This window comes from Gobius niger (assembly GCF_951799975.1).
Source record: "Gobius niger genome assembly, chromosome: 3".
Taxonomy (NCBI): Eukaryota; Metazoa; Chordata; class Actinopteri; order Gobiiformes; family Gobiidae; genus Gobius; species Gobius niger.
The window spans coordinates 5,082,665-5,110,622 of record NC_136854.1 but is presented as its reverse complement, the minus strand read 5'-3'; the positions used below and the strand labels follow the sequence as shown (position 1 = coordinate 5,110,622).

Here is a 27,958-nt window from a genome sequence, read left to right as displayed (position 1 = left end):
TGATGATGTATTTCCCTCCCCCTACATGTTCCAGCCATGTCCTAATGTGTAGAATGAGCACAGACCTGTTCACCACAACGTCCTCTAAAATCCTGCACTGTCCGAAGTGCCGTCATGCACAAGCTTTATATAGAAGGTGCAGTTACACGTATGAGCTGAGGTGGCAGTAGTGAGTATAAAATGGCCAACTTGCATCTAGCCCCTTTAAGTTTAATCATTAGCTGCACTTCTCCACTGGGGGAGGGCAGTTATTACTGTTTTCATCTCGTGTCTGAGTTTACAAGCTGTAATTACCGGTTCGAGCCATGTTCCAAGGCGTGTTCCAAGTAACAGGTGGGAAATGTAACAATTACCAGTCGCTTGGAACGCAGCATAAAACACAAGTCGCTTGTTTTTAGCCACAGTGAACATGAGCATTGAAGCAAATCAGACTCAATCAATAGCCATGATGCAGCGCCCTCTGGTGGTCATGTACCCAAACTATCAGATGACTTTATAAGGTAGCTGTGGTAACACTGGTTATAACATTGCTGGTTCCCACATGGTGCTGAAAGCCGTCAGTGGATCCGAGGAGCTGATCTGTCGTTGGTGGTGGTGGGCTTCAGCTTCACCGTGGCAAAGGGGTTTGTTCCTCTGAATCACAGCAACATGACAAAGAGATGAAACCCGTGTAGACACTGAGAGCCTACCTGGGCTGATATAAAGATTACCATACCTGGGGAATAGTGGGTTCTCGTGTCCGTGAGGTGACAAAGTCTGGAAAAAACAAAAGAAAGAAATTCTTTTTAGATTTTGGGTAGACATGTCCAAATATGGCGCCTTGAATTGGGCATGTTTGGGGTCTATCTTCAGAATCCTCTTCTCGCATAAGCTGGAGGACGTTAAAATAGTCTTTGTTCTGGGCAAAACTCAAAGTCTAAAACATGCTAAGGTTCATATTTATGGCTTTTATTCCTGCAAATATTAGACAGCAATATTTTTCCGTGGGGATTCAGGATATCTTACTTGGTATTTAATAAACGGGTGATTGAGACCTTATTTGAGACCCAGTTAGAGTCACCTGAGTGTCAGCAGGGTCCTCCGTCTTCCTGATGGGCTGTGGAGAGATGGGCTTCAGGCTTTTGGCAGGAGACGGAGCAGAGGCTTCAGCGGGCGTCTTGGTGGGTTTGGGATCCGCAGGCACTTCACTTCTCCTGTCCGGGACAGGCAGGGGGTGCGTCTCAGCAGAGAGGCCCTGGGGGAGCTCGTCAGGGGTTCTACTTCGGCCATCGTCAACCGAGGCGTCGGAGGGGTCCAGGAGGTTATTCATACTGTGACTCCGAACAGAGGAGCCGCTGTTCAACAACACAACATCAGACACTCTTTCAAAAGGTTCAACGGTCTGTTTTAACACTGTTTTGTATATTTTTGAGATCCTGCCAAAACAACACAAGTTTAGGAGCAGTGGCTAACTGGTGTCTTGAAACTGTAAAGCCTGGTGCTGCATTTATTTTATTGAATTATTAGCTAATTTAGTACATGTTAATGAACACACATGAGACATGTAAACAAGAGATTGTTGTCTTCTTCTTCTTCTTCGGGTACTTTCCGGCACACGAGGTGCCTCCAGGCACATTGCTGACTCTCTAGGTGAACTCCGGTTACACACTAAGATTACATCTACAACAGCCCGATGGCTACAAGGAAGTCCAGGAGCGCTCTAATAGTAACATCCTGGCCCTGGGACGGACTTAGTGTGACTGTAGTAGTGACTGTAGACACAATTATTCTGAGACACAGTTCGAAACAGCTCTGCTCGTTGGATTCTATACTCTGGGCAGTCAATAAGAACGTGTTTGACAGTTTGATCTTGTTTGCAGTGTTGACACAACCTGTCCGTGCTTCCCAATTTTAACCAGGTCCCACCCAAGGCCACAATGCCCCAATCTGAGCCTGGTCAGGACTACGACAGCTCTCCTGTCTTTCCCAGTGTACACTGATACTGGCTTTACAGATGGATTTAAAGAAGAGTAATGGCGACCCATAGTGTCGCTCTCCCACATTTCTGCCAGACAGCTGTATGTATGTAAGTATGATAGTTGACTTCCAACCAGATTGTTGTCACGGACACACACACTTTCATGCACTTCTGTATAGGCCCAAAGGGGTCTTGTACATGTTTTTAGTGCTTGGGAAACAGGAAGAACATACAAACTCCACACAGGTCAGGGAACTGAACTTGGAGCCTTTAGCTCTGAAAGTGTTACACATGTAGACCACAAGAGCCAATGTTTAACAGTGACCAGTCCAGCTGTTGTTGCATCTCTTTTTGAGTCATGTTAAATGCTTTGTCCTAGTGGCCAGCAGGTGGCAGCACCACGTAGTATAAAAGTGCCCCTCCTTCCCCTGTTTGCCCTCTCTCCCACACTTCCGCTCCCTGTTTGGCTGCTGTCTCGCCTCCTTGTGTAATGTTTTAACTCAAATGTGTTTAACCTGACTGTTTTAGAAATGAACTTGACATGTTTGGAAACAAATGCTTTGATAAACAGTAAATTAATATATACTTTTAAACCAAATAAATGCAATATAGACGGGTTTGTCACTTTTATAAAGTTTGGCTTGTGCAGAATCTTATTTTTTAATTATTATTATTTTTATTATTAAATGTGCTCCTGTCAATCAACAGTGGTTGCGCATTAATCACTCGAGGGTGGGGGCGAGGGGGGTGGGGGGGTTTGGCGCAGTGGCTTATGGGATGGCACATAGCTCCTAATCACCGTTAGTTAGCATCAGAGGTCCCTATGCTAAAGTGGCTATGATAGTTAGCATCGAGGCTCCTTTTCCTAACTACTTCCTAACTGACAGCCCAATTCGGAAGCATCTTGTCATGGCGGACGCTGACGCACATCCGGTTTGGCGTAAGAGCTCTTACCAATCTGCTCGTTTCGGACGCAGCATAGCACTACAAAAAACATATTTACCCACAGGTGAGAGTAGCTGTTGATAGAGGGGAGGGATTTAGCCAAGCGAAACTCCTCCCTATGGTCTATATCTGGGCTGTGGGCTGAGCTGAACTCTAGTGTTGCTGACAAAGTCTTTTGGATGAGAGGCAAAACGTTGGACACTTTAACGACAGTAGAGAGTATAGAAGATGACTCAAGAACCTACATTTAATACCTATAGTATCTTTCAGTACCTAATTTTTCAGAGGAAAATTCCAAAGTTTGAGTTGTCTTTGGAGTCGCTGTTGCTCCTGGCATGGGGGTTTTCTGTCTTCGGAGTCGCTGTCGCTGTTGCTCCTGGCATGGGGGTTTTCTGTCTTCGGAGTCGCTGTTGCTCCTGGCATGGGGGTTTTCTGTCTTGGGAGTCGCTGTTGCTCCTGGCATGGGGGTTTTCTGTCTTCGGAGTCGCTGTTGCTCCTGGCATGGGGGTTTTCTGTACACTAGCGCCTATGAACTGGCTGATGGGACTTGCCGCGGCATTTGCCCTCATGGGTAGCTTTTCCCCTTTAAGGCTAGCCAGAGCGGCCTCGCCCCTGTTTGAAATGTCAAACGTTTTACCGCATAGCTTACAATTGAGTCTGAGTCTTTCTGAAACCAGCTTTGATATTTTTTCCACAAAAAGCCATGCATTGTTGAATCTGCATTTTCCTGGTATATTGGAACTCTCATTCTGGCTTGGCTTTTCCGAGTCGCTGTGGTGCGGAAAGCTCCATGAGCCACCTTACAGGCCTCGAGCAGGGGGTGTGTCGCTAAAGGCTGCTAGCCTTACTGGTCTGCCTAACTAAAAATGTGCGCAGCAGAGTGGTTTACAATTTAGTTATTCATTACATATTTATATAGCGCCCCTTCTGGAACCGCCACCTTAACGTGGTGGAGGGGTTTGAGCACCCGAATGATCCTGGAGCTCTGTTGTTGCGGGCTTCGTGCCCCTGGTAGAGTCTCCCATGGCAAACAGGTCCTAGGTGACGGCTCAGACAAAGAGCGGTTCAGAAGCCCCTTATGAGAGACCAACAGGCCCAGTTAGAACCATGCGGCCGTCCTTCTGTGGCCCCACAACCTGCAGGAGGAGCCATAAGGGCTGGTGCAATGTGATCTGGGCAGATCCAACAGCTGCCCCCACGACCCGGCAATGGACAAGTGGAAGAAGATGGATTGATGGATGGATGGATTTATATAGCATTACTTTAGAAATGTTAAACATATATTTTGTAAAATTTCAAAGGTTTTCCAGGACCTGGAAAATGTATTAAAAATTCCATGACTGTACGAACCCATACGAAGACAATAGCTAACAACTCCTGTTCATCCCATTTCCATCATGTTAATGAACAGTCACCAAACTCCCTCCTGACACTTGTCATTTGTCAAATAAATATTGAACTGAATTGTGTAAATGATGCATACCTGCTGAGTGTGTTGGAGAGGTCCTCAGGGGCCACATATGCTGCAGGAAACCAGCCCTGACTGAAGCAGAAGACAGAGGGCAGAGGTTAATCTTCAGTGAGGCCTGGGACACACTGGAGGATTTTTAAAACCTGTGATACAAAGTGCACACACCCCAGACATAGGAACATTTTTCCACAGTCCTCACTCTCACTCATATGTATAGCCATAGCATAAAGCCAAATAAATGAAGGTGACACTTAAGCTACTTATCAGGGTGACTGTGATGTAAAGTCTTTGAGTTTTATTCAGCAAAAAAATGTGCCGAATATCGCCAACAACCATCCCACTTTGTGTAAACGTAAGTGTAAGTGCGCACTGATGTCAGTGTGCAAATGTGTTCTTCTTCCTAATGGGGGCATAACATAAAATAATTGAGAAGCACTGCTTTGTGAGTCATGTGGTTCCCTCAGAGATCTTAAAGAAAACAGATAACAGAAATTAATTTGTGTGGTACAAGCGCTGGACGTGGCCTAAACTCCTCTAGTGTGTCCCCAGCTGTGAGGCACAGCACACTCCGGGATGGTCTCAGAAGGAGAAACTTACCGCAGGCTGCTGTCCATGCGCCCATAGAGCCAGCCGTTGCGTGGCTCCTCCACCAGCACGGTGATGAGCTCCCCCTTGGTGAAGGGCAGCAGTTTGGGGTTGGAGGAGGACGGATGGGACACGATGGCTCTCATGGGTCTGTTAGTGCCCAGACCCAGAGACTCTCCCACTGAACTGGAGCGTGCGCGGACCGGGACAGGAGAGGGCGCTACAGGATCAGAGAACACTGTCACTGCTCGGTCTCATCTGACTTTTACCATGGACGTGCTCTCCCTGGGCCCTGGACGGTCAGCCGGATGACTGGAGGTCAAGCTTGTGTCCAGTGAGGACTTTGTGGAAAGCCCAGTTTTCCGATTGCTATTGTCAACTGTCACAAGCATTTTAAACTGCCTCGTGCACAAGATTGAGGCCTCGTCCACATGTAGCAGGGTGTCTCACAAAACAAGGATACTGTTTGACAGGACGGCCTGTCATCCACATCAAACTGCACATTCATATCGTTAACAATAAAGGTTTCTAAGTGAAAGGGAAGATTCCAATTGGAAAACTCTAGTTATACGTTTCAGTGTGGACGTAAATATTTTTTTAGGATGAACGTCACGGTCAATGACAGAATCTGCTCTGACGTCACACCTGCGTTGAGAGAAACAGCAGGATGCCTCAAAACTGTGTTGGTTTAAAGGAACAGGCCACCTTTTTTCCATACTGAGATATGTTTCTTACCTGAGCTTAGAAGAGTTGATACGTACCTGTCTGGTCTATGTGCCTGAGGAAGAGCGTGGTAGCGTTCAACTTCAACCCTGTTTGGAGCTATCTATGTATCTATCTATCTATCTATCTATCTATAATATAAAACGCAATCGCGAGTAGGGCGGGGCTTAAGCTCCATAAGGGTGCGTGACCGTCCCACCGGCCGCGGGCATTGGCCATGGGTCCATATGGACCGCGGTGCTGCTGTCCGAGGACAACCCGGCGTCACAACAACGCGAGTGCACAAGATCTGACAGCCGTGCGTGTGCGCGCATCCAAACAGGGCGGTGTGTGTCATCGTCACTCACCACTAACCTGCAGCTGTAGACGCTCCGCACAGGTACAGATACATCCTCCAAACACATCTGCGCGTCTTTGTTTAAGTCTCTCCTGCAGTGACCGAGGCTGTGGTTCATTATAGATCCAGTGCTGCATAATGTCAGAGGCGCAGACAAATGCGTAAGATCCAATCCTGGCCGTATTCCGTCTCCAAAGCTTTGTCTCCAAAAAAAAAGTACACGCAGAAAGTTGCCCAACAACTGCTCAAACACGAGCTTCAAATCAAACGCGCTGCTCCGAGTGCTTCAGCCTCCGTGTGAGGAAAGCGAAAATTAAACTACCGCTTAAAGGGACTAGATGCAAGTTGGTCATTTTATACTCACTACTGCCACCTCAGGTCATACATGTAACTGCAGCTTCTATATTAAGCTGGTGCATGACGGAACTTCAGACCCGAATTAACAACTTTCTGAGTGACAGTGCAGGATTTTAGAGGCAGGTGTGGTGAACAGGTCTGAGCTCATTCTACACATTAAGACATTGCTGGAACATGTAGGGGGAGGAAAATACTTATTTTTAACATTTTGAAACTCCATCTAGTCCCTTTAACGAGCGCATGGCCTGCTCTGCGCTGCTTCTTTTTTTTTTTACTTTGCTGCTGTACCTTTTGTTTTCTATTTTGCTTTCACGTATTGTGACCCCAGAGGTACATTTTATTGTAAAGCCGCTTTGAAAGCATTGCTAATTGTATTCTAAGATTATAAATACTGTCTAATAACGATCATTAGGATATTTCATTTCAAATCCAACTTATTACTTTTTAGATTGCACTTGCACCGGGATGCACCAAACCACGGGTCCTGCACCGTGAACCGAACCGTTAGAGCTGAACCCCTAATATTTATCCATAAATATTCCACTGTCTCTTGAATTCTATTCCCTGAGTTTAGCGAATTATTGTCATTGTAGTTTATAAGAAAGGAGTACGGGTGCATCAAACACTCCAGTTGCAGTTTGTTTGAAATTATTTTTAGTATTCATTATTTTGTAGTGGCCATAGTTTTTGGAATGGGTTGGGAACCACTGGTCTACTTAGTGCGGGTCTACAGCTATACTGAGTGACGGGTTAGGGATTAACTCATAATCTCAGAATATCACATGTGGAGACTAGCGAGGCCTTAGCTAGTAGTTAATACATTGGGAGAGGCCGAATGCTAACAACATCTTTGGTCGTTTTGCGTGACTGAGGGCATGCACAAAGACCAGACAGGTACGTATCAACTCGTCTAAGCTCAGGTAAGAACATAACTCAGTATGGAAAAACGGTGGCCTGTTCCTTTAACGATTGTTCATGTGCTTTTAACTTGTTTTTACAAGCTCAAGTTCTGCTTCATTTTAAAGAGTGAAGGAACACTTTACATCAAATAACTGTCCCAGGTCCTCGAAGACGCCAACAGCAGATTTTAGGTCAAATCAGGAGAACTTTGAGGTGGAAGTCGTCCTCCCAGAGGAATGGTGAGACCGTTTTCAAATATCATGGTCTGTCATTGTCGTGTTATTACACCCTCACATTGAAGGACTGTCTACTGTCAAGTGATCACAGTCTGGTTGAGAGAGTTTGGTTTGTCAAGGCAGGTTCAGAAATAGAACCCCAGTTCACACAGCTGCCACACTGAATGTGCAGGGCAGACAACAATGTGCTTGACAACGCATTTCTGTGGTTAGGTGTGGATGGTGTTTCTTTTAAACAAGAGTGTGTGGACAGAGGTTTTAAGAAATACTCTGCTAGGTGTGGATAAGGCCTGAGACGTGATAACTTTGGCATGACTCTCAAATACGTTTTGAGTGAAAATGTATGATGATGGTGTACCTCTAGAGGGCACTCTACCCAGAGCCTGCTGCTCCCGTTTGGCCCATGACATGTCCTCCTCTCCGGCTACTGTCTGCAACAGGGCGCTCACTGAGGACTGGAGCTGCAGACACGATCACATAAATGTATAGGAACACTGAATATGGGCTCCAAACAAAACGCAGGACATAGACCAATATTGGTGTATTTTGATGACACCATATGTGTTGTTCAAACGACTACAGTTTCTACACAAATGAGTTTTTTACAGTTACAAAGATATTGAACTATCTCAATATCCCGGGACGTTTAAATCTAAACCGTGTGAATCCTTGTTCCAAAGGCATTAAATCTTACTTGTGCCTCATGTTCAACAATATTGGGAGTCCTGGGTTGAGAGCTTTTGGACTCGATGACTTTCTGCTTCCATCCATCCGCCTTCTGGAGGAGAGAGGTTCCTGTCTGAGGAGAGTTTTAAAGAAACACATCAGCACCAGTCACCAGGGCCAGGCTTCTCATAACTGTTGTTCAGTCTGACTCAAAAGGCTTCATCAGTAACTACTGTTCTGGAGGCTAGACGTGAGCCAAACAATTTGCCAAACAATTTGATGCGGTTTCCATGATAGACAGCTGTTGCTATGACATCACACGTATAACTTCAACTCTAAAACAACTTAATACAATCCACTGTACTTATAAAGCACATTTTATAAACACGTTTCCAAATAATGTAAAGTATTAAAACAGGTTTACACTGCGTTCCAAATTATTATGCAAATGACATTTTTCTAAGATTTTCTAAATTGTCAACTCAAATGAGAGTCAGCATCATGTTCAAGTCTTTAACTGGTAGAGGATCATTTAAATGTGGTTGAAAAAATCTCCCAGTGATAAAAAAAATAAAAATACATACAGTAAAAAATTCAAAATCTACTGTTCCAAATTATTATGCAACTCATCGTTTCCATACATTTTAAAGCTTGTAATTAACTGAAAATGGTCATTTGTTGAATTTGTAGCATTAGGAGGTCATATTTACTGAAATCAAAAGCTATTTCAATCAAAAAAATCTTAACAGGTCAAGTTATATTTTAGGAGACCTTGTGTGATAGCAGCTTCAAAATTCTTAAATCCATTAAACTTGTGAGTTTTTGGACAGTTTCTGCTTGAATTTCTTTGCAGGATGTTAGAATAGCCTCCCAGAGCTGCTGTTTGGATGAAAACTGCCTCCCACCCTCATAGATGTTTTTTTTGTCGAGGCTCCAAAGGTTCTCAGTAGGGTTGAAGTCAGGGGAGGAGGGGGTCCACATCATGAGTTTCTCTCCTTTTATGCCCATAGCAGCCAGTGATGCAGAGGTTTTCTTTACAGCAGGACATGGTGCGTTGTCATGCATGAAGAGGATTTTGTTCGGGAAAACACGGCTCTTCTTTTTGTAGCATAGAAGAAAGTGGTCAATCAGAAACTCCACATTTATTTCAAAGGTCATTTTCACACCTTCAGGGATCCTAAAGGGGCCGACCAGCTCTCTCACCATGATTCTGGCCGAAAACATGACTCCGCCCCCTCCTTACTGACGTCACAGCCCGGTTGGGACATTGTGGCCATTCACCAACTATCCACTACTCCATCCATCTGACCATCCAGGGTCACACGGCCTCATCAGTGAACAAGACTGTTTGAAAATGAGTCTTCATGTATTTCTGAGCCACTGCAGCCGTTTCTGCTTCAATGAACAGTTTAGGGGAGGCCGGATAGAAGGTTTATGCACAACTGGAGCCTCTGGAGGGTCCTCCACCTTGATGTTCGGGAGACTCCAGAGGCACCAGCAGCTTCAAATACCTGTATGCTGCTTTGTAGCATCTGTTCTCTTAATCTGATGTGCTTGTCTGGCGGAAACCGTCCATATTGTGCCACAAACTGGAGTGTGCTCTGAATCAGCCACAAATCTCTTATCAGAACACTTAATCTTTCTGAAATATGGAAGGTTTTCACACCTCGACCAAGGCATTCAACTATTCCACGCTTTTCATCAGCAGAAAGACCCTTTTTCTTTTCCATATTGCTTGAAAATGATGATCTGCATAATAAAGTGGAACACCCTTTTTCAGTAGTTTTTCCCTTAACTGGGCTTAACCTGAAAACTAATCATCCCAGGTCTCTGAGATTAATGTCAGTGATTCATAGAGCCCCGAGACACGATACCATCCATTAGTTTCATTATTATTGTTTTTTTTTTGGAACGCAGTGTATCTCTGTATACCAGCTCTCATCCAAATAATAAAAGCAAGTGAAACATCCGAGAATACACTAAAGCCTACATTAAACAACAAATAGTACCTCGTACCTAAGACTATAAAAGACCTAGTGCAGATGACAGGCTGAAAACCTTTTACTACTGAAAATAGAGACTACATGTGAGGATGAAATATCCCAGCTGAAGAAAGACATCTATGACTGGAACCTTTTCTATAAACACAAAAGAACCATTTCTCTCAAATATTGTTCACAAATCTGCCTAAATCTGTGTCCGTGAGCACTTCACTGCTGTGGCAAATACAGATACTGATTAGACGGATGAGACTTAGGCTGTCTACAAGAAAAAGGGAGCAAAAACAAAGTGTTGCATTTATATTTTTGTTGTTAGGGTTCCATCGATTTATACTAAAAATGGTGGCTTGAAGCAGGTTTATTAGCCACAGGTTTATGAGCCAGCATGATGTGCAATATTGAAAGTGTAGAAATGAGAGGACATGGGCACCTTGTTCATGAGGAAGAGCAGTGACTGGGTGAGGGCGCAGTGCTTCTCTGCCACAAAGCGGTACCTCCTCTCCTCCTCCTTCAGGATCTCCTGCTGGCTCTGCCTCAAATACTGCATGTAGTCACTCTTGTCCTGCGCACACGGACACCAGGCTTCAGACACGGTCCTGGTTCAGCCGAGGGTCAGCTGGGGAAACTCAAGTGTCCAGCAGTGCACAGTGTGAGCCGTCCATAACCAAGCACTCTCACTATAGCACAGACACAGTGTGAGCCGTCCATAACCAAGCACTCTCACTATAGCACAGACACAGTGTGAGCCATCCATAACCAAGCACTCTCACTATAACACAGACACAGTGTGAGCCGTCCATAACCAAGCACTCTCACTATAGCACAGACACAGTGTGAGCCGTCCATAACCAAGCACTCTCACTCTAACACAGACACAGTGTGAGCCGTCCATAATCAAGCACTCTCACTATAGCACAGACACAGTGTGAGCCGTCCATAACCAAGCACTCTCACTATAGCACAGACACAGTGTGAGCCGTCCATAACCAAGCACTCTCACTATAGCACAGACACAGTGGCGTGGGGCCTTCAGCAGCAGCCTGTGTGGGTTCACTCAATCAAATGCATATGAATTGATCGTCAAAAGGCGTATGCATAAAACAGCTTTTTACGTGGCATTTGTTTGCCAAAGGATGCATCAACAATGCAAACCAAAGCAGCAGTGTCTCCGCCCCCAAATTAAACCTCCGGGAACATTCACAATATAAGGGAAATACACAAACCATGCCGGCAGAGACGAGCACAATATAACGTGGAAACAGGCAGGGTTTTTGTTGACAGAGCGAGAGATCAGAGATCAACCCAAACGCAAAGTAATAAGTAGATACTTGTCTTAGGCCGACAGTTCGGTGCTATGTGCGATGGCTTTTTACATCGTAGCGTAGTTTTGGCGCTCATAGATCCATACCTTTTCCAAACTCTTCTCCTGTCCGGAGCCAAGCGTCTCCGTCCCACTGTCATACCCACTGTTCTTTAAGAGGAAGAGGCGCCAAATATATGTGACCAATAAATCCACTTCATTTGCCTCATTCACAAGAGGAATAGTTTATTTATCCGGTTTAGTTGAGCCTGCACTTCTGATTGGCTGGAACATCTTGCTCATGTGCCATTAGAGCAGTGGTTCTCAACCTTTTGGAGCCATGACCCCCATTATAACAGTTAAAAGGGTTCGTGACCCCCGCCCTGGTCACACCGTGAGAAATAGGCACTCGTTTCTAGCTCTCGCAGACAACTTTTATAATGTGATGTAGTGTTTTGTTTTTGAAGCTCGATAACACTTTGTTGTCTCTCTCTCCTCCTCCATTGCTTATGTTTGTGTGGTGATCCTCAGGCTCCTTGTGGCGCAAGAAGAAGAAAGCAAATATACAATATCTTTTTACAGAGGAAAATGACAAATACACTTGTTATTGTTACAGAAAAAGGAAGTCAAATTAAAGTAGCATATTATTAAGTAGCACATTACAACGACTCTGATGAAGCAATAGGCCTAAAAGTGTTTGATGTGATGCAGAATGTCGTGTTTGACCGCAGACCACGTGTGTGGCGTTTGCATGTTCTCCCTGTGTCTGCATAGGTGTCCTCCGAGTGCTCCGGTTTTCCTGACGACTAAACATCTTTACTGTAGGTCCCCCTTTGGGGGTGCGGGTGGGTGTGTCTTACCAGCGAGTCTCTGTAGGCTCCTCTCCTCAGCTCCTTTTCCAGAGCTTTGGCCTGGTTCCTCACCTCCACTTCATAAACTCTACGACTGCCCTGCAGCACAAAGACTCCACATCAGAGGCACAACACTGGCAGGAAATATGGGATATTTATTCACTCATTCGTCCATGCTGATGATGTTTAATAGATGAATAAGGTATAGCTGGGAAAATAACTTGTGCAAGGTTTTTAACACATTGAGTGTCGCGCTGTTTTGGGGATTTAGCTGGAGATTTCCAACAATCCAGACCGTTTTTCATGATATTTGTAGCACCACAGTGTATTCTCTGTTATAGCTATGGACACAAGCTATGGCTCGTTTGAAAGGTGAGAATCTAAGCTCTCAGTAGGTGAAAACTGTTTAATTCTACGTGCCTCAGAGGCAAACAGTTTTTGATCAAAATCTTTCTAGAAACGGAGATATCGCATGTTTTATGAAACATGCGCCATTTAGATTTGGGTAAAGCCAATCTGGAGAAAATGTGCTAGGTTCAGGTGGGGGTAGTCTGAACCGAACAGAAAAGGAAATCAGCTACATTAAATGTACACATTTGTTTTTATTTTAGAGCAATAGAGGATTTGGGGAATATGAAAAGAACTCAAATAGAATAAATCAGAGACACTACAGCGGCCTCTGAGTCCATACAACTTTGATAAAAGTGGTGCTCTGCAGAAATGAGCTTCGGCTCCCGGTTCAGTAGTGTGACTCCTAAAGAAAGCACCTCATGAACAAACCACATCACAAGAGGAAAGAAGCGATCTAAATGCACACGCAGTTTATCAGATATAAGTCAAATAAGGTCCAGAAAGAGAGAAATGAGACTGATGGACAGAGGCTGAAGGAGCAGGTGCTACACTCTGAAGTCAGGCCCGGGCTGAGTGAGAGGTGAGCGGGGGGGCAGATGCGCTGGATGTCACGACTATGTGCAGACACCACCGCAATATGTGGAGGCCGGTGTGGATTCTGTGGCACCGCCACAAATGAGTCTAAATGTTAGGGATGCACCGATACTGATACCAGTATCGGGTATCGGGCCGATACCACACGCTTGTACTCATACTCGTACTCATTCTCTCAGCTGAGGAGAGAAGAAGCAACAAACTGGAGAATATTTTAGTGCAAATACAATAATCCACATAGAGCTGACTTTATTACAGACTGCGCTCTCTAAACCAGAGTCTGAGCTGGATTTAACCAGAGCTAAATGTTGTTAGAGCTGCAGCATCTGCAGTGTTTACAACATACAGGCTAACGTTGCTAACTCGCGGCTAGCAGTTTTGGCCATTCTGACGCCGTTTTATGCCCAGGGGTTTATTCATCTGAAAAACTAACTCAGCGCCTAAAAGGTCCTCAGAAAATCCAAATTAAAGACATACAGCATGTTTATATTGAGCGAAAATCAGCTGCAGCAGAACAATGAAAACGCTGTAGCTTCTCGCTAAGTTACTACAAAAAACACGAGAAAATCTACAGGAGCTGAAGTAAAGACGAAAAGAGACCATTTAAGGAACATCTCAATACTATTGTTAAATAAAAACACATAAATGAATAAAGCTCAGGCATTGAGGAGCTTTAGGACATAGACTTTTCTGTCTATGATGGACAGAGACATAAAAATTATATTGAATGAAAATAAAAATAAATAAATGGCATCAGCACAATTCTAATATAACTGCTCTTAAATGTGTCGCCTACTTTACTTAAGGAAATGTAAATGAGTAAATTAACTAATTACAAACCAATCTGCTGTGAAAAAAGTAAGAATGTTGAAGAAAATGCCTTGTACTCGTATTCGGTATCGGCGAGTACATAAATCCAGTACTCGTATCGGTATTCGGTATCGGCGACTACTTAAATCCAAGTACTCGTACTCGTATCGGTTCATCCCTACTAAATGTCCAGATCAAATGTCCAGATCGTGACTTTTCACAAGTTGTTGATCGACATTTATTTCAGTTCTGTTCATCACAGAGCTCCCACAGTCACACATCAGGTGTATTAGAGTGTCTAGCTTAGTATTTTTCTGGAAAAACCTGCAAAAACATTTTATTTTCGTTTTTGGCACTCAATGTGTTAAAGTAAGTGCACACCTCACTGCATGACTCGCGCTGCTGCTTCTATTTGGTGGTTTGGTGGTTATGAAATCTGGCCTCTTTCCTTCCTCCTGCCTCTCCCGGATATTATTTCAATATTTGTGGGTTTGGCGTGTGTGCCGTCTGTCCAGCCTCGTGTCTTTAAAACATGTTTGTAATCCTGGCATTCTTCATTGCGTCAATGTTTTCATAAGTTTATTGAAGCGTATAATTCCTAAATGGTAAATGGTCTCAACTTATATAGCGCTTTTCCACCTACATTAGGCACTCAAAGCACTTTACAGCAAGGATCCACTCACCCATTCATACTCTCATGTACGCAGACACTGGGGGCAATGTGGGTGAAGTGTCTTGCCCAAGGACACGACAGTGTGCACTTTCAGGAGGTGGGATTCGAACCCCTGACCTTCCGATCATGAGGCGACCCGCTCTACCATCTGCGCCACTGACGCACTGGCCGCCGCCACAAACAAGGCGTAAACTCAGCGATAGTCGAGCGAGGCAGAAGGACTTTCTTTCAGAGCTTTATCCGCCCAAAAACAATTGAAGTCAGCAGAGTTTAGGAATCCAGAAGATGACCAAGGTGTTGTTGTCGCTGATGGACGTCCGTAATGCTGCGTCGATGGAAAGTTGCAGCAAAATGCGCTGATACGTCCAATATGAAACAACGTGGAGATAATCCTTTGCTGTAAATGTCCAACTCAAGGTCATGAACGGCATAATTCCCAATAAAGTTTGTTCAAATGTTGGGAAACACAAAGCGAACGCTCCTCTGCTCGGGGACAGAAGGAAAGAGAAAGTCCTGTTACTTTAGAAACACGTTTCTCACTTTGTTCAGCAAAACATCTGACAAACAAGTTTAGAAAACAGAAAACCTAGACTAGATTCTGGCCCAATAATAATATCATTAAAATAATGATGATAATTAATGAGTTGTAAAGTTGACAGTGTTTTGTTCTTTGCAAACGAGTGGAAAAGCTGGTTTTATTTTTAGAAACAGTGAATGTTTACCAGCTCAAGTATTACAAAGCATTTTAAATACAAAAACTAAATATCTGTTGTTTTCTTTCATTCAGTTGATAATTGTGAGTAATTATTCAATCTCAATATTCTTATTATGGGATAAGGTTGTTAAAACTTGAATGGTTGTTAAAATGCCTAATGTGAAAAATGAAGTTCTTCCATTTGTAAATCCCACTGTGAAATCAGAAACTACAGTTTGACACTTGGATTTTTGTGACAGTGATTTTCTTTACACTCCATTCATATATTGCACGTTCAAAAACAGGTCTTGTTTTTCAGATTCTCTGGTCTTAAAAAGGTCTTAAAAAGTCTTCAATTCCAACTCTGCAGATACCCTGTACTGTATAATGTTTGTAACAGGTTTTTCAGGTGAAAATATCACGATCCTACTCTGTTTGAAAGACCACCAGTCTTTAATATCATAACTATATTTGATCAACTTCTAAAGAAAGGAAAAGGAGGAATTCGATACAGAGAGCAGCAAGTTCCACCACTGGATCCTCAAAGCCACGAGAAACCGAGTTCAGCTGACCACACGTCATGGTGACATCACCACACGTCATGGTGACATCACCACACGTCATGGTGACATCACCACACGTCATGGTGACATCACCACACGTCATGGTGAAATCACCACACGTGTGGATTGAGCCAAAACGTTCAGTCTGTCAAACAAACGCACAGGTCTGGTTATAAGAATGTCACAATCGTTCATACCGTTCCTCAGACGTGTCTCCAGTCCAGAAAACAATTAGGGCATTTTAGGCGGGCATAGGGTGAGACAAGTGTGCTCAACCCTCTCCGTTTCAGTTGATGGCATCACGTTTCAAGTCATGGCTGAGGAGCTTAGAGACAGCAGCACAAAAGAACCAGAGGAGACAAAGGTGTGGTGGGAAAGTGAGAACTCTGCCTGTTCAAAATACCAAAATGAGGAAATGGGTATGTGAGCGTATCACTATTGTAGGGAGCTCAACATGGCTTAGATAGAAATTTGTTTTTCCACACTCTGTTGATGGCGACTGAGGCCTGCAGTTCTGAGGCCTGCAGTTCTGAGGCCTGCAGTTCTGAGGCCTGCAGTTCTGAGGCCTGCAGTTCTGAGGCCTGCAGCCTGGTCCGCTGTAGTCTGCTCCAGCTGGTTCTCTCATCTTGTCTCTGTACGGCATGAATTTAAAGCTCTTTTAATGTTTTTTAAATGTCTTCTTGGGCCTTCTTATCTTTTAGAGCTGCTTTTACTGCTTTTTTACACGGTTGTGGTCTTGATGCTCATCCAGATGAGACGTAAATAAAACAAAAAATATGCAGTTAAACTGTTAAACATCCAAATCAGACGAACGATGTAGGAATTACAAGCGTTTATATGTGAGCCTCCCACTTTTCTACCCAAAGTCATGGGACAAAGAAACAATTATGAATCAATCTTTTTCCTTTTAAATATTTGGTTGCAAATCCTTTCCAGTCAATGACAGCCTGAAGTCTAGAAGACACAGTGAAATGCAGTTCAGTTGGATTCATGTGAGGTGATTGATTTGGCCACTGAGCAACATTTCACTTTGTCTTAAAAAGCTCTTTGTCTTTGGCAGACGCTTCGGGCCATTGTCCAGGCCATTTTGATCTGACCTCTTGTTGTGAAGGGGTTCTTCGGTCATCACCACATTTGTCATCCATGGTCTTCTGGGTCTTTTGGTGTTTGTCAGCTCACCGGTGTGTTCTTTCTTTTTTATAATGTTCCAAACTGTTGATTTAGCCACATATGTTTGCATCTCTCTGATGGGTTTGTTTTGATTTTTCAGCCTAATAATGGCTTTGCTTCACTGATAGTGACAGCTCTGTGGATCTCATATTGAAAATAACAGCCACAAAATCCAAAATGCAAATATCACAGTTGAAATGAACTCTGGACGTCTCACATGTTCCTTATAAATGTGATAATGAGGGAAGAGCAAACACCAGGCCATGGAACAGCTGAGCAGCCACTTGTCCCATTACTGATGGTCCCGTGAAAAGTGGGAGGCTCACATACAAACGCTTGTAATTCCTACACCGTTCGTCTGATTTGTATGTAAATACTCTGAAATTAAAGCTGACAGTCTGCAGTTTATGCACACCTTAGTTGTTTCATTTCAAGTCTTTTGTGGTGGTTTATAGAGCCACAAACACAATCATTTAGTTGACCCCTAACTGTATATCTTGGGACTGCACCAGGTTTGACACAAACTGTCCTGGTGCTTCTCCTTGACATCCAAAGACACATTTTCCATGTGGAAACATCGTAATCATCCAGAAATGGAAATTAGCTGGTCAATGCTTATAAAACTGCAGCAAAAAAACAAAAACAACAACTTAGCGGTGTGTGTTTCAGCAGCACTGTGTTTGTTTCCTTGGGCAGGACACTTCCCCCATGTCTGACACTGGTGTATGGGTGAGAGTGAATGGGTCAGCCCTTGTAGTGCCAATGTAGGTAGAAAAGCATTACATAGATATGACCAATTGCAAAAGAAAAAATATTTTAAATCCAGGTTTTTCTGTGGTAAGAATAACAGTTAGCAGTTAGATCATTAACTGTCATTTTAATCACATTTAGTGATTTAATTGAATGATTTAAAAGTTATTTCTGTAGTCATACCACCTGCACAAAATGAAATGAAAACAAATTTTAAAAAGGCTTCATTGTAACTTACTGCTATGTACTCTTCATCCAGCTTCACGTTTTTTTGCATGGCCTGCAGGACCTCCACCTGGAACCACCTAAACTGTAAGAGAAAAAGGATATATTTATATATTTGATGTTTTGGAATTCAGCCACATTGCTACACAAACTGAAACTAGTCTGACTGCCTCAGAGCCAGTCCAGAAAGTCAAGTGCTGATGGAGTGAGTGCTTTATCCAGGGTCAGGCTACAGAGGCCCGGACCACACTGGAGGAAGTGTGCGTCCAGGGAGATCTGGGCATCCCTGCTCAGACTGCTGCGACCGCGGATAAAGCCGAAGAATATGGATTTCTTTCTCTGCTGTATGTATGTGCGTGTGTGTGTGTGGGTGGGTGTGGGTGTGGGTGTACATATGTCCATGCGGCCGCTGACAACTGACCACTCACCACTCCCTCCATCTCTGCGGTCAGCCTCCTCTGAGTCTCCGAGATCTGCATCAGAACTTCACCTGTTCAAACACAGAAGTGTGACTTAACATTCACCGGAGTCACTCTGAACAATCAGTAGGCGGATCAAGTATCAAAAGAATCCACCCTCATGTCTTAATATCAATACTTAAAATGTATTTCATCATTTGTTTTCCGTTTGTTGTGTGCATTTATAAACGTTGAGTTCATTTTGAGCCTATGACTTCCAGTGTGTTTAAAGTGAAATGCCTTGGTGTCACTGTCAGATTTATACTAGCTCTGCCTCACCGCGGAGTCCGAATCCAAGCATTAAAGGATCAAACGTGAGTAAACCAGCACTCCCAGAAATGTAAGAAATTCCTTTTTTGGCACCTTGTACTTCTGGACACTTCAGGTCAGTTATAGCTGCTTGATTATTGCCTGAGTTTTTGACCGTAACTTTTACATCTTTTCCTGTGCTCTCACGTCCTATGACCCTCTGTGTCCTGTCGGAATATCTCTTTCAATTCCAGGAGTGCTGCATCCCTCAGATCAGCTTTTAACAATCTGTGAGTTTTCCCATGTTGTGTGAGGGAACATGGCTGCATAGTCATTTTGCCCCTGATCCAGAGCGTGGACCTGCTTCGGCCACTCATCCTCTAGTTACAAACATCGAATAAATACACTCAAGTAAAAGTATGGTGTGATCAGAACATTTACCCCAAAGTTACTCAAGTGAGGTACTTTTAGTGACAAGTACGCGAGGCCGTCATGGCTGTAACTGAGGATGGGTGTCCCCTGTTTTACTGGACACACTGAACGTGAGTGCCTTACCCAGTGAGTGGGACGAGAGTGTGTGCAGGGCCTGGTCCCCCATTTTGGCCAGAGCGGTAAAGTAGGCCTCGCTGCAGGCTGCCAGGGCTGTGACATCACAGAGAAAAGCATGTTGGTCTCAGCACCACCACCTCACATGCCCACACAAACACTGAAACATCTCCCAATCTGGATCATTCATTATAAACACTCCCCTGTGCAAAACAGACCTGGAGGTGCATTGAAGTTTGCTCATGTTTAGGCAAACCTTCATCTACAGTCTGTCAAAAACACACTGGACATACATAATACTGGACATACATAATTATGCAACCAGACACGCATCTGCAAATGAATGGATCTGACCTAAAGTAGCAACAAATCACATGGAAAGAACATTTGCTTATAGGGGAATGCATAAGTCCCAAGTTTTAATGGAAAACCAGTTTAGATTCAAAATGGTTCTGAAAAGGACCGTTAGATTATTAAAAATCCATCCATCCATTTTCTTCCGCTTTATCCGGGGCCGGGTCGTGGGGGCAGCAGTCTCAGCAGAGATGCCCAAACTTCCCGATCACACACACTTCCTCCAGCTGTTCTGGGGGGACCCCGAGGCGACACCAGGCCAGCTCGGAGACATAGTCCCACCACCGTGTCCTGGGTCTTCCACGAGGCCTTGTCCCACTAGGACATGCCTGGAACACCTCCCGCGGGAGGCGACCAGGAGGCATCCGGAACAGATGCCCGAGCCACCTCAGCTGGCTCCTTTCGACGTGAAGGAGCAGCGACTCTACTCCGAGCTCCTCCCGGGTAACTGAGCTCCTCACCCGATCTCGGAGGGTGCGCCCAGCCACCCTGCGAAGGAAACTCATTTCGGCCGCTTGTATTCGCGATCTTGTCCTTTCGGTCATGACCCAAATCTCATGACCATAGGTGAGGGTGGGAACGTTATTTATTATTGGGAACGATATTTATTATTAAATATAATAAAATTATTATTAAAAATAATAATTTAAATGATAAATGTTGTGATCTGAGAGAAATCTGTAGTGTACTGTACTGTTAATTATGTTTTTATAATGCAGAGGATGATTTGATTCTTAATGGGACTTTATTATCTTGCCTGCTAAAAACATCAGGCCATATTTTACATGACTTATAATCAGGGGTGAAAGTAGCTTTTTTTTTTTGCCAGTGTTAAGGGAGACCAGGGCTATTTGTCACACTGCTTATTCTAGCCACACTAGAGGGCGCTGTACTTTGGTACACATATATAGCATGCGTCTAGGCATTCTTTTTCTCTTCCAAGCCTAATTTTTTCAACCGGTCAGAAAACATTGAGGTAAGGGCGATAGAGCGGGTCGTCTCGTGATCGGAAGGTCGTGGGTTTGAATCCCAGCTCCCACAAATGCACACTGTCGGTGTGTCCTTGGGTAAGACACTTCACCCTACTTACCTCCAGTGTCTGCGTACACTGGCGTATGAATCAGAGAGTGAATGGGTGACTGGTTCCTTACTGTAAAGAGCTTTGGGCCTGATAAAGGTAGAAAAGCGCTGTGTAAGTTGAGCCCATTAACCATTTGATCATTTTTATGCCTTTTCTGCCTCTCTGTGTGAGAACCACTAACCACTAAAGCCACCGTCAGACTGGGATTTAAGACGACACTAGGCTATTTTACACCACTTTTTAAAATGGTAAATGATAACTTGTTACATTCTCTCACCTCTGGTCCCTGACTCACAGTTTGGGAACCACTGATTTAAAACGAACTGAAACCTGCACCTGATTATTTCTGTCTTACCACAGAATTATTACTGATGGTCATTCGTTTTAGACATTCAGAGAACTAGAGTTACTGAACATAACGGCCTTTTCTATCTTCTATTCACCAAACCACTGTCCTGATAAGAGTGTTTTTGGCAGAGTGGTTAGGCATTTCCAAAAAAAAAAAACGGCTGAGGGACACCTCTTGATGCCAAGCTACAGGCTGTCAGACAGGTCAAGCACTACCAAAGATTTCAATTACAGAACTTTGTACCATTACTGCCAAACGACTACTACAAATGACCTTGAAGGTGAAGCTTCCAGTGCCAGATCATCAGTGCCACTTTCTGGTACACACATTATCAACATATTTTCACTGATGAGCAAGAAGTGCAACTGGAAAGCTACATTCAAAAGGCCTTACCCCAACTGAAGTTGGCTGGCGTACCAGTTTTCAGTTGCTCACAAAGTAATACTTCCAGAGCGGTGGAATAAGACTAATCCCCCCTCGCCATTCGCTCACCTGACCCACAAGCCTGGCTCGCACTATAAGTTTCAACAAAGAGAATGTTCAACTACTTTTTAACAACCTGAAGAAAACTATGCAGAAACATCAGTTTGGGCCACATGATATTTGGAACATGGATGAAACTGGAGTGACATCTGTGCACAAGCCAAACAAAGGGGATCTCTTATCACAGTTGCTTGTTGTGCATCTGCCACTGGAAGCAGCCTCCCCCTACATTGTTTTCCCAGATTGAGGTACGCAGAGGAAGTAGGGGGGCAGCTAACATTTTTGGATGGATGAAAGAGCCAACATTTGAAGAGTTTTTTTTCAGCCATTTTGTCAGTTTTACTTAATGTTCAAAGCAGTGTCCCTCCATTCTACTTTCAGACAATCACAGTTCCCATCTGTCTGTGAATGACCTCGACTATACAAAAGAAAATGGCATTGTTATGCTTTCATTCCCTCCTCACAGATCTGTGTATGGCCCTTTTAAGAAACGTGTTAATTCAGCAAGTGAATCCTGGATGACGCAAAATCCTGGAAAGTCGGTTACAATTCATGACATTCCAAGTCTTGTGGCACGTGCTACCCACAAGCTGCAACACCAAACAACAATCAGTCAGGCTTCAGGCTGTGAGGAATCTGCCCTTTCAATCAAGACATATTTGACAAATCAGAGTTCTCCCCATCTTTTGTCACAGATCTTCGATTTCCCTCCACCTCCAGTCTCTCCCACCACCAGCACAGACCAGCAGCCTCCAGGTTTTCCCAGTCGTAAGGATATTCGTCCTTTTCCAAAGGCTGGTCCAAGAAAAGTGTTTCAATGAAAAAAAGGGCTAAAGTGCAGTGCTAACTGAAACACCGGGTAAAGATGAGATTGAAAATGAGAAAAAAGCCACAAAAAAGAAACTTTTCATGGGAAGGTAAGAAGGCCACAGACAAAACAAGAATAATCTTCCAAAGAAGAAACATTGTATACAAAATGCCCGGTATAAATAAAGTTGCCTTGCCTAAACTTGGAAGAGGATCATTTAAATGTGGTTGAAAAAATCTCCCAGTGATAACAGTATTTTTATTTTTAAAAAAAAAAAATATATATATAGTAAAAACCTCAAAATCTATTGTTCCAAATTATTATGCAACTCATCGTTTTAATACATTTTAAAGCTTGTAATTAACTGAAAATGGTAATTTGTTGAATTTGTAGCATTAGGAGGTCATATTTACTGAAATCAAAAGCTATTTCAATCAAAGAAATATTAACAGGTCACGTTATATTTTAACATAGGACCTTCTTTGAGCAGCTTTAAAATTCATAAATCCATTAAACTTGTGAGTTTTTGTAGAGTTTCTGCTTGGATTTCTTTGCAGGATGTTAGAATAGCCTCCCAGAGCTGCTGTTTGGATGAAAACTGCCTCCCACCCTCATAGAAGTTTTTTTTGTCGAGGCTCCAAAGGTTCTCAATAGCGAGGTCAGGGGAGGAGGGGGTCCACATCATGAGTTTCTCTCCTTTTATGCCAATAGCAGCCAGTGATGCAGAGGTTTTCTTTACAGCAGGACATGGTGCGTTGTCATGCATGAAGATGATCTTGTTTGGGAAAACACGGCTCTTCTTTTTGTAGCATAGAAGAAAGTGGTCAGTCAGAAACTCCACTAAAAGGGCCTAAAGGGGCCGACCAGCTCTCTCACCATGGCTGTTTCTCAATTGCGAGGATCCGTCCTCCGTTTAGCCACTTCATTGCCGTCCTCGGTCCTTTTGGCTCCTCCAAAACGGAGCGGAGTGTCCTCTCACCGCCGCCTTTGAGCTCAAATGGAACGGCCTCCGGAGAGAGCGGCTGCGTCAGGTCACGTGTCCAATCATATAATCAAATGTCAATCTATGCTTATTAAAACAACTGTTTTATGAACAACAGACGCCAGGAAACAGTTTATGTGGAATAAGACTTTTTTTAAAGTGAGTTCAAACTAATAACGTTTTGCGAGAAAAGAAAAAATAAACTATGTTGCAGTGCATCATGGGTAATTTCTGCTTTTCGAGGCAGCGGAGGATCCGCAGCTGTATCCTTCGTAAATGAGCCAAATGGAGGAGTCGAGCTGCGAGGGGGCAAGTGGTCCAGGTGAAATGGAACACCACTTGGCGGCGCTATGATGACGTGAATGACGTCCGAAGTGGTCGAGACGCCGAGGATCCTGGCAATTGAGAAACAGCCACTGATTCTGGCCCAAAACATGACTCCGCCCCCTCCTTACTGACATCACAGCCTTGTTGGGACATTGTGGCCATTCACCAACTATCCACAATTCCATTGATTTGACCATCCAGGGTCACACGGCCTCATCAGTGAACAAGACTGTTTAAAAATGAGTCTTGTATTTCTGAGCCACTGCAGCCGTTTCTGTTCATCAGCTTCAATGAACAGTTTAGGGGAGGCCAGATGGAAGGTTGATGCACAACTGCAGCCTCTGGAGGGTCCTACACCTTGATGTTCGGGAGACTCCAGAGGCACCAGCAGCTTCAAATACCTGTCTGCTGCTTTGTAGCATCTGTTCTCTTAATCTGATGTGTTTGTCTGGCAGAAACCGTCCTTATTGTGCCTTTATCTGCACAAACCCGAGTGTGCTCTGAGTTAGCCACAAATCTCTTATCAGTACTATGATTAAGCTTAATCTTTCATGAAATATCAAAGGTTTTCATACCGAGACCAAGGCATTCAACTATTTCACGCTTTTCATCAGCAGAGAGATCCTTTTTCTTTCCCATATTGCTTGAAAATGATGATCTGCTTAATAAAGTGGAACGTCCAGTAGTTTTTCCCTTAACTGGGCTTAACCAGACAACTAGTCATCCCAGGTCTCTGAGATTAATGTCAGTGATTCAAAGAGCCCCGAGACACAACACCATCCATGAGTTTCATTAAAAAAATATTTTTTTTTAACCTTTTTGACACAAAAATACACTTTGCATAATAATTTGGAACACAGTGTAGATAACTGTTGTGTTAGTTATGAGTCCACTGCCTCTTGCAGTGCATTGTGGTCTATATCAACTTGTCCGTGACCAATGGCACTTTCTGAATACATTTTCAGACATTTTTCGGACTCCACTACGACATGAACCCAATACACTATAGGGAACAGCCTCAGGTGGGACGTCCATGTAAACTCAGTCTGGTACAACAAAGACTGGACTTTCTGCGTAGACTAAGAGTATTTGGTGTTGAACAGAAAATGATGCTTATTGTTGATCACGCTGTTATTGAAAGGGTAATCAGATACGGCATGTCTGCGTGGGTCGGTCATTTGACAGTCAAACTAAGATCAGAATAGACGAGGTAAAAGATGACCCATAATTACAGCACATATTTGAGGGAATTGTCATCAAACAGGCAAGAAAAATGTTCTCAGATCCCATGTCCTGCACTTCCAGCATGAGCTGCTCCAGACGACGCATTAGCGTCCCCATTAAAACAAAAAGAGAAACCGGTACAGGTAGAAGAGCTCATTCCTCCCCATTTGGGTGGCTCTCCTGAACTCAGGCCAAAGAGCAGAGCGCAGGGTGTCATTATGTTATTGTATTTGTTTTATTCAGCCTGTGTGTCCAAGACAAATTTCCTTCGGGACAAATAATAAAAGAAACCTTGAATCTGTTTAATCTTGAACAGTCTGGACAGAGGACATGTTTTCATGGCAAACTCGAGCAGAGGGAACAGGGCATTATGTGGACAGAAATTTGGACCAACTCACCAGTTATCCCAATCATTCTTCTACATGACAAAACAATAAATGGCAAAAGTTGCTTTTAAAAAGAAGACATTTAGGAGGCTGTGTCCCTCCATTTCAAGTGTCATGTGATACGCTCAGTCCCAACCTATCATGTTACCTTGTTCTACTGTACATATAACACTGCCCTTGTTAAATACAGGGAAAACCAGAACAAAACCAACCTCAACATGAAACATTTCTTTTCCAAGAGGAACAAACGAGAACATTACCTTGGAACGCTTTGACGTAGCCGGTGCCTAGATCTACAAGCTTTTGCAGGCCTGGGTTGAAATGTTCCATTAAGTTCTGAGGACAGAATTCAGTAGAACAGTTTAGGCAACAGGGACTTTCAAACAAATGCAAGAAGAAATCAACAATGAAAGTTTGGGGACGCAGACTGAAATGATTGAGAACAAATATTTACTTACCAAGTACACAGCGAGGGTGGACTTGTGAATCTGCTCACTGCTAGGTCCCGACATTGTGATGGTTAAGGTTGAGGACAAACACTGAAACAATCATGAGAGAAAAAAACCCAAACAGAATCCTCCCCGCAGTTCGTGCCCTGGTCCTGGAGATGCCTTCCAAAAAAACAACGGCTCCAAACTCACATTGTCTCTCAGTAATGAAACCTTTGGCCTCCTGTCATCAGTGGTTTTCATGGAAAAAAGCAGGCGAAGGCAAAGGGGAAAGAAAGAGTGCGTGTAATGGATCTGAGCGCACCGCCTTCAATTATGAATGAGGGGCTGAAAGTAAAGGAGCGGGGCAGCCATGTGACGGCCAGTTCATCGACACTTACACCTCCTCCCGTCGCACGAGGGACGCTTTTTCAAGGTATATATCACCTCACAGTTTTTCTTTTCGTCTCGCCATCTAAACACAAAACACAATAAGTGACTTCAGTGATCTGAAGCCACACAGAAAAAACATGTGTGGCTCCTCTTTGCAGCGCGCCCTGTGATGAGAATACACCAAATGATTATGCAAATGACATTTGTCTCTGATTTTCTAAATTGTCAACTCAAATTACTGTCAGCATCATTTTTGAAGTCTTTAAAGGAATAGGCCACCGTTTTTACATACTGTGATATGCTCCTACCTCACTTTAGACGTGTTAATATATCCCCGTCTGGTCTTTGTCCGTGCGCTCTGCCAGGCAAACGGAGCACATACGCAGCCTCTCCCACATGTCACATAGCTCCAAAAAAGCTCACGATAGAAGCTACCAAGCTCTTCCACGTGTTCCCTATTTAAATAAAGTTACGTGAAGTGTTTTCATGCGAAGTATATTTACACAGAAATGTAACGTGTCGATTTTATAAGCAAATAAAAAGGGGGACTATATTGTGAGGCGTAATGATACGAGGAGTAAAACGTCCGCGCAGTAACTCCTAAAGGTTATTGACGGAAGTGAGCGGGGGAAGTCTTTAGGAGTTACTGCGCGGACGTTTTGCTCCTCGTATCATTACGCCTCACAATATAGTCCCCCTTTTTATTTGCTTATAAAATCGACATGCTACATTTCTGTGTAAATATACTTCGCATGAAAACACTTCACGTAACTTTATTTAAATAGGGAACACGTGGAAGAGCTTGGTAGCTTCTATCGTGAGCTTTTTTGGAGCTATGTGACATGTGGGAGAGGCTGCGTATGTGCTCCGTTTGCCTGACAGAGCGCACGGACCAAGACCAGACGGGGATATATTAACACGTCTAAAGTGAGGTAAGAGCATATCACAGTATGTAAAAACGGTGGCCTATTCCTTTAACTGTGTGTGGTCCGCGAACCCCTTTTACCCCGACACAGCTATGTGGCTATTGTAAAACGCGCAGGATTTCTCACATGGCTGGGGCAAAACGCCAGTAGTGTACCTGATGCGCGGGTTGCAGTTTCCTCTGTGGTCTCCACAGCCATGCCCGCAGATTGGGTCATACAATTGGGGCGGGTTGGGACGGATTGGGGCGGGTCGAATGGCCTGCTGCCGCTGTCTGCAGCCACGACTCATTCTATCATCTTTACAGCAGGTGTTTCACGAAAGCAGCGTTTTGTTGCTTGTGATCCAGAGACGCTTCTGTGGAGCCAAACGTCTCCTATTTTAGTTTGCGTTACATCCAAAGCTTGTAGAGTCTGCCCTCAGTGCTCATGCCCCTCCCAATACTGTACAACTGTGAAGCTGGGTTTTCCACACTGGTTGGTTTGACTGAAATTCTTTTTGTTTAAAGCAGTACTAAGTAACTTATTTACCTTAATAAATCCGTTCCGTAGTCCCTGTGGGGGTAATACAAGTGTTTATGGGATGATTGGAGGGTCTTTCATCTCCCCCTGGTGTCTCTGGCCAGAAAACCATGTTTGCAACTTGACTGCCCCCGGTGCGGAGAAAGCAATACACACTAATGTAATCACGAAGAAGAAGCGAACATGCTAACGAGCAAAGCTAACTGCGGGCTAACGACACTTTAAACAGTATTTACAGCCAAGTTTGAGTGAAAAAAAATATTTCCATAGTATAATTGGATGCACAG

General features: G+C 43.8%; 1 protein-coding gene across 1 annotated transcript; it reads right to left on the bottom strand.

The window, feature by feature from the left end:
• Positions 1 to 341: 341 nt before the first annotated feature.
• Positions 342 to 25,917, bottom strand: baiap2l2b (BAR/IMD domain containing adaptor protein 2 like 2b; the record flags this gene model as incomplete). The annotated part of the gene is made up of 14 exons (XM_079552881.1): positions 342 to 633; positions 716 to 756; positions 1,061 to 1,334; positions 4,386 to 4,445; positions 4,971 to 5,178; positions 7,870 to 7,972; positions 8,206 to 8,310; positions 10,608 to 10,739; positions 12,338 to 12,427; positions 18,172 to 18,243; positions 18,587 to 18,648; positions 19,421 to 19,507; positions 25,666 to 25,741; positions 25,864 to 25,917. 14 exons carry the CDS (start codon positions 25,915 to 25,917, stop codon positions 558 to 560), a joined length of 1,440 nt encoding a protein of 479 aa, XP_079409007.1. The 3' UTR covers positions 342 to 557.
• Between the last annotated feature and the right edge of the window lie 2,041 nt (positions 25,918 to 27,958).